Source organism: Oncorhynchus masou, unplaced genomic scaffold, assembly GCF_036934945.1.
Source record: "Oncorhynchus masou masou isolate Uvic2021 unplaced genomic scaffold, UVic_Omas_1.1 unplaced_scaffold_2104, whole genome shotgun sequence".
Lineage (NCBI taxonomy): Eukaryota > Metazoa > Chordata > Actinopteri > Salmoniformes > Salmonidae > Oncorhynchus > Oncorhynchus masou.
Window position 1 is genome coordinate 12441 of NW_027008583.1, and position 14863 is coordinate 27303.

At 44.0% G+C, this 14863-nt stretch overlaps 1 protein-coding gene across 1 annotated transcript; it reads left to right on the top strand.

The window, feature by feature from the left end:
* Positions 1 to 410: 410 nt before the first annotated feature.
* Positions 411 to 12001, top strand: LOC135532906 (homeobox-containing protein 1-like). The gene is made up of 6 exons (XM_064960337.1): positions 411 to 684; positions 1823 to 1979; positions 9627 to 9709; positions 9919 to 10014; positions 10316 to 10434; positions 10971 to 12001. The coding sequence occupies exons 1-6, from the start codon at positions 567 to 569 to the stop codon at positions 11112 to 11114; spliced, it is 717 nt and encodes a 238-aa protein (XP_064816409.1). The 5' UTR covers positions 411 to 566; the 3' UTR covers positions 11115 to 12001.
* The last annotated feature ends 2862 nt before the right edge of the window (positions 12002 to 14863 follow it).

The following is a 14863-nucleotide window of genomic DNA, read 5'->3' on the forward strand; positions in this document are numbered from 1 at the left end:
GGCTAACAGGCTAACCATAATAACCCCATCTGATACTAACAGTGATGCTAATTCAGGATCCTAATGCTAACGTGTTGCCTTTCTCTATGCCTTTCTACCTGGTGGGCACTTCATTACTAAACGTCTGGACCTGTCTGCTGTTTACCTATTCAGAACAGTAATATCAAAGTTTCTCTTGTTAACTTAACACATTGTGGCCACAAAAATTATTGGATGAAGTCCGTAAGATTAAATTATAAATTGATATGGATAGACATACAAACAGGTGATCTAATTTTGATTGACTGTAGGACTTCTGTTAACTCGAGGCCTAATTCTTAAACCAATATTGCCCAAACTCTGTATGTCTACTTAGATACGTCTGTGGCCTGACCTGACCACTGGTTTGGTTTTGTCCTTAATGAAGGGCTGAGATGGAGTGAAAGCCAGCACGGCCCGACGGGTCTGGGCCCAGGGCTCGGTGGTCTCGGCCAGGGGCTCTGTGGTCTCGGCCAGGGGTTGGGCCAGAACCTGGCCAGAACCTGGGCTCTGGACCCGCCAGGGGTGGGGACAGAGACGTCACAGGGATGGTGGGAAACGCCGCTACGGGCGCCACGGCCGCGGCCACTGCCTCTACTACCTGGGGCAGACAGAGAGAGCTGCTGATGCACCTCCTCCCATGGTACACTGCTGCCGCACAGCCAGGTAACAGCCAGGTAACGGCCAGGTAACAGCCAGGTAACAGCAAGCCCCTGCCCACCTATGCCCATAACAGGCAATCACTCTTACAGGGCTCAACCCTCCCTCCCTCTCTCCTCAGTTCTGTCTGTGGCTGTTCAGGAACGAGGCAGGTGATGTTTTTACTAGTCCAGGTTTTAGGCCACGTTCCAACTCTTGAGTTCCATTACCAAAGTCGAAAGTAAAAAAATTAAATAAATAAAAAAAAGACACTGCAGCACTCAGTGACCCCTGTCTGTCTGACACATCCTGTCATCACATAGCCTGCATGCCTGTCTGTGTCCACGTTGTGCCCCACTGTCAGTCCGAGGGATGTCATGTATCCTAAAAGTCCAAATCCTTATTAAAATACTACAGTCATGTGATTGAACCATCACTTATTTCTCATAACTAATAGTTACAATGGGTTACTTTCTCTTGATGTTTAAACTTCCTCTCCCACTCCCTCCCTCTCTCACTCCCTCTCGCTCACCTTCCTCCTTCTCTAACTCCCTCCCTCCCCCTCTCACCTTCCTGTCTCTCACCTCCCCCTCTTTTCCCTTCTCTTTCTCACCACCTCCCCCTCTCCTCCCTTCCCTTTCTCTTGTCTCCTTCCCTTCCCTTTCTCTCGCCTCCTCCCTTCCCTTTCTCTCGCCTCCTCCCTTCCCTTTCTCTCGTCTCCTTCCCTTCCCTTTCTCTCGCCTCCTCCCTTCCCTTTCTCTCGCCTCCTCCCTTCCCTTTCTCTCGCCTCCTCCCTTTCTCTCGCCTCCTCCCTTCCCTTTCTCTCGCCTCCTCCCCTTTCTCTCGCCTCCCTCCCTTCCCTTTCTCTCGTCTCCCTCCCTTCCCTTTCTCTCGCCTCCTCCCTTCCCTTTCTCTCGTCTCCCTCCCTTCCCTTTCTCTCGTCTCCCTCCCTTCCCTTTCTCTTGCCTCCCTCCCTTCCCTTTCTCTCGCCTCCCTCCCTTCCCTTTCTCTCGCCCTCCTCCCTTCCCTTTCTCTCGCCCTCCTCCCTTCCCTTTCTCTCGCCCTCCTCCCTTCCCTTTCTCTCGCCCTCCTCCCTTCCCTTTCTCTCGCCCTCCTCCCTTCCCTTTCTCTCGCCCTCCTCCCCCTCTCATTACGTCCCATGTAGGTGCTACCCTGTCGATGCGCTCCCTGGTGAAGGAGGAGCCTGATTGGAGGACGGGGGTCAGCCCTGGGGAGAGGGGCGGGGTGGCGAGCGGTCCTCTGAGGCTGCGGAGGGGAAGCAGGTTCACCTGGAGGAAGGAGTGCCAGTCAATCATGGAGAGGTGAGCCAATCAAAGTGCAGTACTTTCCAGTTGACCAGCCAACTGTCTGCTTACGTAGAAAGAGCTTTATGAATACATTTGATTGATTGATTGATTGATTGATTGATTATCTATGTTGACCCACGCCTGGAAGAAAAGCACTCTCAGAGAGCGACAGCTATTTAATCAAATAAAGTCGAGTTTGCTAGACAGCTAGTTTGCAGTCTTTCCGGCTTCAGTTTGAAGTGATTGTGTTACTGTAGCTGTGTTGTGTTACTGTAGCTGTGTTGTGTTGTTACTGTAGCTGTGTTGTGTTGTTACTGTAGCTGTGTTGTGTTGTTACTGTAGCTGTGTTGTGTTGTTACTGTAGCTGTGTTGTGTTGTTACTGTAGCTGTGTTGTTACTGTAGCTGTGTTGTTACTGTAGCTGTGTTGTTACTGTAGCTGTGTTGTGTTACTGTAGCTGTGGTGTTACTGTAGCTGTGGTGTTACTGTAGCTGTGTGGTGTTACTGTAGCTGTGTGGTGTTACTGTAGCTGTGTTGTTACACTGTAGCTGTGTTGTGTTACTGTAGCTGTGTTGTGTTACTGTAGCTGTGTTGTGTTACTGTAGCTGTGTGGTGTTACTGTAGCTGTGTTGTGTTGTTACTGTAGCTGTGTGGTGTTACTGTAGCTGTGTGGTGTTACTGTAGCTGTGTGGTGTTACTGTAGCTGTGTGGTGTTACTGTAGCTGTGTTGTGTTACTGTAGCTGTGTTGTGTTACTGTAGCTGTGTTGTGTTGTTACTGTAGCTGTGTTGTGTTGTTACTGTAGCTGTGTTGTGTTGTTACTGTAGCTGTGTTGTGTTGTTACTGTAGCTGTGTTGTTACTGTAGCTGTGTGGTGTTACTGTAGCTGTGTGGTGTTACTGTAGCTGTGGTGTTACTGTAGCTGTGTTGTTACTGTAGCTGTGGTGTTACTGTAGCTGTGTGGTGTTACTGTAGCTGTGTGGTGTTACTGTAGCTGTGTGGTGTTACTGTAGCTGTGTGGTGTTACTGTAGCTGTGTGGTGTTACTGTAGCTGTGTGGTGTTACTGTAGCTGTGTGGTGTTACTGTAGCTGTGTGGTGTTACTGTAGCTGTGTGGTGTTACTGTAGCTGTGTGGTGTTACTGTAGCTGTGTTGTTACTGTAGCTGTGTTGTGTTACTGTAGCTGTGTTGTTGGCTAGCTCCTCTCAACAACAGTGTCCTGACAATAGAGCACATTTTCTATGCTGGGTGAAATAAATGTCACTAGAAAACAGCTTAAACAAACGCAGCTACCGTCATTCTGTCTGCACTGTTCGACGTGACTGAGTTAGCCGTAGTTGGTTGGCTAGCAAGCAAGGTATGAGAATGTTGCCAGCCAGTATGTCAATGGAACATTCAGAGCGAACGACTGGGTCTCGTCCATAGATACAGAACAAAAAGACTGAACGACTGGGTCGGGTCCATAGATACAGAACAAAAAGACTGAACGACTGGGTCGCGTCCATAGATACAGAACAAAAAGACTGAACGACTGGGTCTCGTCCATAGATACAGAACCAATAGACTGAACGACTGGGTCTCGTCCATAGATACAGAACCAATAGACTGAACGACTGGGTCTCGTCCATAGATACAGAACCAATAGACTGAACGACTGGGTCTCGTCCATAGATACAGAACCAATAGACTGAACGACTGGGTCTCGTCCATAGATACAGAACCAATAGACTGAACGACTGGGTCGAGTCCATAGATACAGAACAAAAAGACTGAACGACTGGGTCTCGTCCGTAGATACAGAACCAATAGACTGAACGACTGGGTCGCGTCCATAGATACAGAACAAAAAGACTGAACGACTGGGTCTCGTCCATAGATACAGAACCAATAGACTGAACGACTGGGTCTCGTCCGTAGATACAGAACCAATAGACTGAACGACTGGGTCTCGTCCATAGATACAGAACCAATAGACTGAACGACTGGGTCTCGTCTTTAGATACAGAACAAAAAGACTGAATGACTGGGTCGGGTCCATAGATACAGAACAAAAAGACTGAATGACTGGGTCTCGTCCATAGATACAGAACGAAAAGACTGAATGACTGGGTCGGGTCCATAGATACAGAACAAAAAGACTGAATGACTGGGTCTCGTCCATAGATACAGAACGAAAAGACTGAATGACTGGGTCGGGTCCATAGATACAGAACAAAAAGACTGAATGACTGGGTCGGGTCCATAGATACAGAACCAATAGACTGAACGACTGGGTCTCGTCCATAGATACAGAACGAAAAGACTGAATGACTGGGTCGTGTCCATAGATACAGAACAAAAAGACTGAACGACTGGGTTGCGTCTCTGGCAACCAAACCAATAGAACGAACGACCAGCCAGCTTGGGCAGCAACCCTAGATTTGTGTTGGGACTTGAAATGGTATGAATAAATTAATCAAAATATGTTTTTTTAATGAAAATATGTCAATCATTATCTGAATATGTTGGTAATCTGTTGTATAAAAGTGATAATGACCGTGAAGCCGGTGTTTGGTGGATACTGCCACCTGTAAGCTCTCTTCGGCTGGCCCTCGATACATATTAATCGCCAGACCCACTGGCTCCAGGTCATATATAAGTCTATGCTAGGTAAAGCTCCGCCTTATCTCAGTTCACTGGTCACGATAACAACACCAACCCGTAGCACACGTTCCAGCAGGTATATCTCACTGGTCATCCCCAAAGCCAACACCTCATTTGGCCGCCTTTCCTTCCAGTTCTCTGCTGCCAGTGACTGGAACAAACTTTTATTTCCCTCAACAACTTTAAACATAAACTATCTGAGCAGCTAATCGATCGCTGCAGCTGTACATAGTCCATCTGTAAATAGCCCCCCCAATCTACCTACCTCATCCCCATACTGTTTTAATTGTATTTACTTTTCTGCTCTTTTGCACACCAGTATCTCTACTTGCACATCATCATCTGCTCATTTATCACTCCAGTGTTAATCTGCTAAATTGTAACTATTCGCTCCTATGGCCTATTTATTGCCTACCTCCTCATGCCTTTTACACACACTGTATATAGACTTTATTTTTTCCTACTGTGTCATTGACTTGTTTATTGTGTTATTGGCTTGTTTATTGTTTATCCCATGTGTAACCCTGTGTTGTTGTCTGTGTCGCACTGCTTTGCTTTATCTTGGCCAGGTCGCAGTTGCAAATGAGAACTTGTTCTCAACTGGCCTCAACTGGTTAAATAAAGGTTAAATAAATAAATACAAATATTCTACCTGGTTAAATAAAAATGTAAAAATATTGGCACGTTTGCCGGCCCGAGACAATATATCCATTATTTAGGCAGCTGTCTTCTTCTCAGACATTATCACTTAAATAATCTACTGTCATTTATTTAGGCAGCTGTCTTCTTCTCAGGCATTATCACTTAAATAATCTACTGTCATTTATTTAGGCAGCTGTCTTCTTCTCTGGCATTATCACTTAAATAATATACTGTCATTTATTTAGGCAGCTGTCTTCTTCTCTGGCATTATCACTGAAATAATCTACTGTCATTTATTTAGGCAGCTGTCTTCTTCTCTGGCATTATCACTGAAATAATCTACTGTCATTTATTTAGGCAGCTGTCTTCTTCTCTGGCATTATCACTTAAATAATCTACTGTCATTTATTTAGGCAGCTGTCTTCTTCTCTGGCATTATCACTTAAATAATCTACTGTCATTTATTTAGGCAGCTGTCTTCTTCTCTGGCATTATCACTTAAATAATATACTGTCATTTATTTAGGCAGCTGTCTTCTTCTCCAGGCATTATCACTTAAATAATCTGCTGTCATTTATTTAGTCAGCTGTCTTCTTCTCTGGCATTATCACTTAAATAATATACTGTCATTTATTTAGGCAGCTGTCTTCTTCTCAGGCATTATCACTTAAATAATCTACTGTCATTTATTTAGGCTACTGTCTTGATCTCAGGCATTATCACTTAAATAATCTACTGTCATTTATTTAGGCAGCTGTCTTCTTCTCAGGCATTATCACTTAAATAATCTACTGTCATTTATTTAGGCAGCTGTCTTCTTCTCTGGCATTATCACTTAAATAATATACTGTCATTTATTTAGGCAGCTGTCTTCTTCTCTGGCATTATCACTGAAATAATCTACTGTCATTTATTTAGGCAGCTGTCTTCTTCTCTGGCATTATCACTGAAATAATCTACTGTCATTTATTTAGGCAGCTGTCTTCTTCTCTGGCATTATCACTTAAATAATCTACTGTCATTTATTTAGGCAGCTGTCTTCTTCTCTGGCATTATCACTAAATAATCTACTGTCATTTATTTAGGGCAGCTGTCTTCAACTTCTCTGGCATTATCACTTAAATAATATACTGTCATTTATTTAGGCAGCTGTCTTCTTCTCAGGCATTATCACTTAAATAATCTACTGTCATTTATTTAGTCAGCTGTCTTCTTCTCTGGCATTATCACTTAAATAATATACTGTCATTTATTTAGGCAGCTGTCTTCTTCTCAGGCATTATCACTTAAATAATCTACTGTCATTTATTTAGTCAGCTGTCTTCTTCTCTGGCATTATCACTTAAATAATATACTGTCACTTATTTAGGCAGCTGTCTTCTTCTCAGGCATTATCACTTAAATATTCTACTGTCATTTATTTAGGCTACTGTCTTGATCTCAGGCATTATCACTTAAATAATCTACTGTCATTTATTTAGTCAGCTGTCTTCTTCTCTGGCATTATCACTTAAATAATATACTGTCATTTATTTAGGCAGCTGTCTTCTTCTCAGGCATTATCACTTAAATAATCCACTGTCATTTATTTAGGCAGCTGTCTTCTTCTCTGGCATTATCACTTAAATAATCCACTGTCATTTATTTAGGCAGCTGTCTTCTTCTCAGGCATTATCACTTAAATAATCCACTGTCATTTATTTAGGCAGCTGTCTTCTTCTCTGGCATTATCACTTAAAATAATCTACTGTCATTTTATTTAGGCCTGCCTGCTTCTCAGGCATTATCACTTAAATAATCTACTGTCATTTATTTAGGCAGCTGTCTTCTTCTCAGGCATTATCACTTAAATAATCTACTGTCATTTATTTAGGCAGCTGTCTTGTTTACTATAGAATGGTTGAAGTGTTATTATTTTAACATGTTTTTGTGACCAATAACATCTGCTAACCATGTGCATGTGACCAATAACATCTGCTAACCATGTGCATGTGACCAATAACATCTGCTAACCATGTGCGTGTGACCAATAACATCTGCTATCCATGTGCATGTGACCAATAACATCTGCTATCCATGTGCATGTGACCAATAACATCTGCTATCCATGTGCATGTGACCAATAACATCTGCTAACCATGTGTATGTGACCAACATCTGCTAACCATGTGTATGGGACCAATAACATCTGCTAACCATGTGACCGATAAACATCTGCTAACCATGTGACCGATAACATCTGCTAACCATGTGACCGATAACATCTGCTAACCATGACCGATAACATCTGCTAACCATGTGTGTGACCGATAACATCTGCTAACCATGTATGTGACCAATAACATCTGCTAACCATGTGACCAATAACATCTGCTAACCATGTGTATGTGACCAATAACATTTTGATTTGATATTTGATGAATAAAGGTGCTATTTTGTATTTGTTATGATACAGATTTGTATCGTAGGTGAAATATTGTAATTGCATATATTGCAAGACAATATTAGTCAACCATTATTGAGTGGAATGGGTAAGAAGCTAATACCTCAACTTCCTGGGACAAGATGGATCTAGTGTATCAAAATATGTTTTTTTTAAATATAAATACTCCTCCCTTTTGGAACATAAATACTCCTCTGGGAACACATGTACACACAATATTGTATGTGTTTTATGACTTCTGCCCAAATATTAAATTCAGAATACGAATCCGTGTCAACATAGATATCACAGTATTCGACATGGGGGGGTCGTGCTGAGATTCCTGTTAATTTGTTACAAATGCATGTCGGAGACCCGATCCAGAACTGGTTTAATCACAATTACTGCAGTAGTCAACAAACTTTTCCCTGGAGAGAGCTATGGGGTGTCCAGGCTTTGTTCTTACCCCTACACTAATTATTAGTGGTTGAGTCTATTGACGTTAGTGGTGGGTGATGTCATGACGATGCCTTTATGACATATCTGATTTAGAAATCCTTTTTGTAACGGGTTTCTAACTGATAAAAAGCCAAGTGCATCTCGTTGTTAAAGAATGATCTTTTGTTGCACTGTTTCCCTGAATGCGCCCCTGACTTTATTTTCCTGTGATGCGTTTCTAAGCAGAGGTCACTCTCAGTAATGAGAACACAACAGGCACGTCGACCAGCCACACCGTCACATAGCTCTATGGGTTACGCAATGCCACTGCAGTGCTGCTTCTCTTTATGGGCTAGTTTACACTCCCAGTCCCGCTGAAGGGCGATACTGTAGGTTAGTGTGATGGAGGAAGTCGGAGGGGGGTGTAAGTGCTCCTGCTGTTTATTTGTAAAGGGAAGTTATTATTATTCAGACAGGGAAAAGAGGAAGATGGAGGGTGGATTAAGTGGTGCAATAAATCTTTGTTTATTTAAAATGAGATTTGTTTTTATTTATTGCCTAGAAACGGAGAGAGTGTAAACAGTGCTGAATGTAATCCACCTAATGTGTCCCATTAATCTACCGTACTACTTCAATGAGAGTGTCTGATTGGTTAGCAATGCAGTCAGGGATGTTTTTTAAGCACATACAGATTTGTAACCTATTCAAATTGTACATAAAAAAAAAAAAAAAATTGTTTTGCAAGATGTGACATCATAGGAAATAGATGATGTAGTACACAATTTTCAGGGACCCGTTTTAGATCGTGAGCACTACTTTCAGAACTACTGGCTGAAACGATACACACCCCTGGAGCATCACTTTAATAGCAGTGGGTGAGGCTAATCTAGCTGGATGTTTTCTCCTTCCTTCCTCCATTCAAAGTGATGCTCCACTAGCTTTGTAGCGTTTCGGCCAGTGGCTTTGTAGCGTTTCGGCCAGTGGCTTTGTAGCGTTTCGGCCACTAGCTTTGTAGCGTTTCGGCCAGTGGCTTTGTAGCATTTCAGCCACTAGCTTTGTAGCGTTTCGGCCAGTGGCTTTGTAGCGTTTCGGCCAGTAGCTTTGTAGCGTTTCGGCCAGTAGCTTTGTAGCGTTTCGGCCAGTGGCTTTGTAGCGTTTCAGCCACTAGCTTTGTAGCGTTTCGGCCAGTGGCTTTGTAGCGTTTCGGCCAGTGGCTTTGTAGCGTTTCGGCCAGTGGCTTTGTAGCGTTTCGGCCAGTGGCTTTGTAGCGTTTCGGCCAGTGGCTTTGTAGCGTTTCGGCCAGTGGCTTTGTAGCGTTTCGGCCAGTGGCTTTGTAGCGTTGCGGCCAGTGGCTTTGTAGCGTTTCGGCCAGTGGCTTTGTAGCGTTTCGGCCAGTGGCTTTGTAGCGTTTCGGCCAGTGGCTTTGTAGCGTTTCGGCCAGTAGTAGCTTCTGATTGGTTAATGCCATGGGTGGTGGGTTGTCTAACACTGTTCTTATTGGCTGGTTGTTGTGTCTGTCAGTTTCTTCATGGAGAACCAGTACCCTGATGAAGCGAAGAGAGAGGAGATCGCTAACGCCTGCAACTCAGTCATCCAGAAACCTGGTCAGTTTGGTTCAAGCACAGCCCACCCAAACACCTGTAACCAATGTCTTTATTCTTAACCCAATTATCACGAATTCACATCTACCTTTTTCTTATGCCCCTTTTTAAACAACTTGTTATTTTAATACCAATTAAGTCCTATGTTCAAAAAAGGCTCACCAAATTTCACCTATTCACTTGTCCATCTCTCCTCTGTCACTATTACCCAGGATGCAAGCTGTCCGAGTTTGAGCGTGTCACGGCTCTGAAAGTGTACAACTGGTTCGCCAACCGCCGGAAGGAGATGAAGAGACGGGCTAATATAGGTGAGAATCTCTGATACCAAAACACCCAGGCACATTCGGGTAGACCTGAAAGCATTGGATAGGTATCGGCACTATGATAAGAGTTCAACGTTAGATATTCCAGCTAGCCTAACAATGGCTATTTTCAGATGTAGGACATGTAGCTGCGGGTAGAGGGGCTGCACGCAGCTGCCGGCAGAGGGGCTGCACGTAGCTTGACACTGTAGTGGATAAAGGACAGCATTTCTCTTTCCTTGTTTGTACCCTTTTTGTCTGCTTTCTTTCTCCTCCTTCCTTTTCCCTCTCGCCTTCTCCCCGTCAGAGGCAGCCATCTTGGAGAGTCATGGTATTGAGGTTCCAAGCCCGAGCTGTCAATCCAACGGGGAGGAGTTGGAACCACAGGACTTCACAGAGCAAGTGAATCAACGATTCGTAGAGCAGGTAAGTCAGTGAATCAACGATTCATAGAGCAGGTGAATCAATGATTCATAGAGCTGGTGAATCAATGATTCATAGAGCAGGTGAGTCAGTGAATCAACAATTCAGTCAGGGATTTTAATACCAAACCACTTATCATTGAACTTGTACAATAAACTGCAACATGATGGCCAAATTATTTTGTCTATCCACACCAGACATAGAGGTTAAAATACCAAAACCAACTGTGAACCAACTATATTAATTTGGGGACAGGTCAAAACACCATTTGAAACATTTATGGACACTTAGCTAGCTTGCATTACAGCTACCGACTGGACTGGAGTGTGGACCTCAGTTCATCTTTCAATCACCCACGTGGGTATATGCTCCTAAAAACCAATGAGATGGGAGAGGCGGGACTTGTAGTATGCGCGTGTGAGCTGTTTGGATGAAATGATTGAGTAACATGTATGTTTACATTTTATTTTGCGGGACATGTAATGCGGACTGTCTGGTCAGCGTGAGACCAATAATATCTCATCTTTTTCCTTTTCCAGGAAGAGATATCTTCCAGGAAGGACCTTGATCTGCAAGACACCTCCTCATTGGCTGTCGTCGAGGTCCTTCCCTCCAAGCCCCACCCTCAGGTTCTGGAACAGAAAGCTGACGAATCGAAGAGAGAGACAGTGGACGAGGAGTGACCAATGGGAGAGCGTGAATTTGAATATATAACGGCATATTAAAAAATATATATATTAATAATAGATGCTCTGAATGTCTTCAGGGGTTATGACAAGTCAGTGCGTTAATTATTGAAAAGGGTGCTATAGTTCTCGGTGCCTCTAGTGGTAGGGAGGCCACTGTGTCTATACAGTAATCATGCTTTGTAGTAATGTCAATATTTATCTCTATCTCTCCATGTAGTGCATTCCAAGACGGTCTTAAACGAAAGACGACTCCTTATAGAGAATAGGGGTCTAAGTGGTTAAATCCTCTAGCAGCTCAACAGCCTTTTAACGTTTTCTTTGCTACTATACTTTTTAATTATTTTTTTTTATTTTTTAAAGGTTTTGACGAGTGGTTGCAAAATAATGGACTGGAATGGGAACTGAATGTTTTGAACCTGCAGGTCAGGTGTGTTTTGATGATGAGGTGAAGACGGGTGTGTATGGTCGAGGCGAGTTGGAACTTTTGGTGTGACGATATGTGTTTCCGATAATATCAGCCTTCTCTGCTAGCTTGAATGTCTTTGACCCGATCTTAGTAAACTTGTTAGACTTTGGGATCAATCAATCAAGTAGTCCGGGTCAGTGTTGTTAAGAGTCCAACCCTGAGGGACAAATGGAATCTCAGGTAAACCCAAAGATGGTGGATGATGGCGAATCATCACGTGTTTCCTCTCTCTCTCTCTCTCTCTCTCTCTAATAAGCTTCGCTCAAAAGGAATGTTTCATATATGTTGACTGTTTCTACGACAACAACAAAAAAGCATCTGTATCTGTATTCTGTCTTCATCGTAATGTCAGCAAGCCAAACGAACACGGCGTTTTCATTCATTACGCTTCCTTATGGTCGTCTTTCCTCAACAAATGTTAATTGATCAAATGAACATTTTAAATGATGCATAAGTAGCAAAACTAATAATAATGAGTTACTGATGTCCCTTTTCTCTTATCGACATGAACCACTCGTCTGCCGAACCCATCGAGAAGCTACTGAAAAGTCTAGTCTGGTTTGGGTTTTAAAAAATAGAAATCTTCTAGGTCACTTATTATTATTATTATTAAAGTTGTTAATCATGACTTGTAAAATGTATCTGTGTTATAAGCAGCACCTTCCTCTAGAATAAGCTCATTATATATGTACTGAGTGACTGAAAGATCCTTTCATGTTCATTCCTTTTAGTTCAGATAGTTCCGAGAAGAAGAACTTAATGTGCTTTCATGTTCATTGGATGTCAGCTGTGTGCTCCTGGTCATTAAAAAAATAAGATTGCTAGCTGATAATGTTACAAGCATGACTATAAATGAACATGAAAGCCTCTGGTTTTAAATGTAAATGGACAGTGTTTGGGGAGCACTTTATTTCACATGTGTATTTTACAGTTCTCCCCTAGCCCAAGGTCTTGCTGCTTGTCATTATACTCACAGGGTTGAATCGTAACTTTTGATACACATACCGAACTCTGTGACCTCTGCCTAAATCATGCATTGAAGTCAATGGGAGAGAGATGCCTGAATATGCAAGTAAAGTGCACAGACCGACCACAAGTCCAGGACTCACTTAAAAGTCAAAAGTCCCATTGAGACTTCCCTGGTTAAATGAAGGATAAACGAATAAAAAGTTAGGATTCAGCCCTAAGATCAGGGGTGTCAAACTCATTCCATGGAGGACCGAGTGCAGTGTTTCCCAAACTTGGTTTTTGGGACTCCAAGGGGTGCGTGTGTTGGTTTTTGGGACTCCAAGGGGTGCGTGTGTTGGTTTTTGCTCAAACGCTACACAGCCGATTCAAATCATCTTTAGTAGGGGAGTTTCTTACTAAAACCTAGACAACCAGGTGAGGGGAGTTTCTTTCTAAAACCTAGACAACCAGGTGAGGGGAGTTCCTTACTAAAACCTAGACAACCAGGTGAGGGGAGTTCCTTACTGAGACCTAGACAACCAGGTGAGGGGAGTTTTTTACTAAAACCTAGACAACCAGGTGAGGGGAGTTCCTTACTAAAACCTAGACAACCAGGTGAGGGGAGTTCCTTACTAAAACCTAGACAACCAGGTGAGGGGAGTTCCTTACTAAAACCTAGACAACCAGGTGAGGGGAGTTCCTTACTAAAACCTAGACAACCAGGTGAGGGGAGTTCCTTACTAAAACCTAGACAACCAGGTGAGGGGAGTTCCTTACTGAGACCTAGACAACCAGGTGAGGGGAGTTCCTTACTGAGACCTAGACAACCAGGTGAGGGGAGTTCCTTACTGAGACCTAGACAACCAGGTCAGGGGAGTTCCTTACTGAGACCCAGACAACCAGGTGAGGGGAGTTCCTTACTAAAACCTAGACAACCAGGTGAGGGGAGTTCCTTACTAAAACCTAGACAACCAGGTGAGGGGAGTTCCTTACTGAGACCTGGACAACCAGGTGAGGGGAGTTCCTTACTGAGACCTGGACAACCAGGTGAGGGGAGTTCCTTACTGAGACCTGGACAACCAGGTGAGGGGAGTTCCTTACTGAGACCTGGACAACCAGGTGAGACTGAGACAACCAGGTGTGGGGAGTTCCTTACTGAGACCTGGACAACCAGGTGAGACTGAGACAACCAGGTGTGGGGAGTTCCTTACTGAGACCTGGACAACCAGGTGAGGGGAGTTCCTTACTGAGACCTAGACAACCAGGTGAGGGGAGGTCCTTACTGAGACCTAGACAACCAGGTGAGGGGAGGTCCTTACTGAGACCTAGACAACCAGGTGAGGGGAGTTCCTTACTGAGACCTAGACAACCAGGTGAGGGGAGTTCCTTACTGAGACCTGGACAACCAGGTGAGGGGAGTTCCTTACTAAAACCTAGACAACCAGGTGAGCGGAGTTCCTTTCTAAAACCTAGACAACCAGGTGAGGGGAGTTCCTTACTAAAACCTAGACAACCAGGTGAGGGGAGTTCCTTACTAAAACCTAGACAACCAGGTGAGGGGAGTTCCTTACTGAGACCTAGACAACCAGATGAGGGGAGTTCCTTACTGAGACCTAGACAACCAGGTGAGGGGAGTTCCTTACTGAGACCTGGACAACCAGGTGAGGGGAGTTCCTTACTGAGATCTAGACAACCAGGTGAGGGGAGTTCCTTACTTAGACCTAGACAACCAGGTGAGGGAGTTCCTTACTGAGACCTGGACAACCAGGTCAGGGGAGTTCCTTACTGAGACCTAGACAACCAGGTCAGGGGAGTTCCTTACTGAGACCTGGACAACCAGGTCAGGGGAGTTCCTTACTGAGACCTAGACAACCAGGTGAGGGGAGTTCCTTACTGAGACCTGGACAACCAGGTGAGACCTAGACAACCAGGTGAGGGGAGTTCCTTACTGAGACCTAGACAACCAGGTGAGGGGAGTTCCTTACTAATCAATGACCTTAATTCCTCAATCAAGTACAAGGTAGGCGCGGTTAAAAACAGCCACTCGGCCCTCCGTGGAATCAGTTTGACACCTGTGCCCTACCTAGATGGTCATGAAATGCACCAAGCCGCATTCCCGCGGGTCGATCCACCCTAGTTGGGGCCACCACCATTTTACCTCCTAATGACAAAGCTATGCCACGGTTGAGACGAGCGGTGAGGTAGACCTGCTCATATAGGAACCAGTAAACATACAGCTTATGTTACCTAACTTACCCCCCCGTTATGGCACATACCACTGTTTAGGTCAGCTCGTTAGCTTGGTATAGCCAATTGTAGTGATTTGAGG

Bases quoted from the DNA above. Each gene is read 5' to 3' on its own strand.
- LOC135532906 (XM_064960337.1), top strand. From the start codon at position 567: ATGGTGGGAAACGCCGCTACGGGCGCCACGGCCGCGGCCACTGCCTCT. The intron at 685-1,822 runs GTAACAGCCAGG...CGTCCCATGTAG, and splicing joins CACTGCTGCCGCACAGCCAG to GTGCTACCCTGTCGATGCGC. The intron at 10,435-10,970 runs GTAAGTCAGTGA...TTCCTTTTCCAG, and splicing joins ATCAACGATTCGTAGAGCAG to GAAGAGATATCTTCCAGGAA.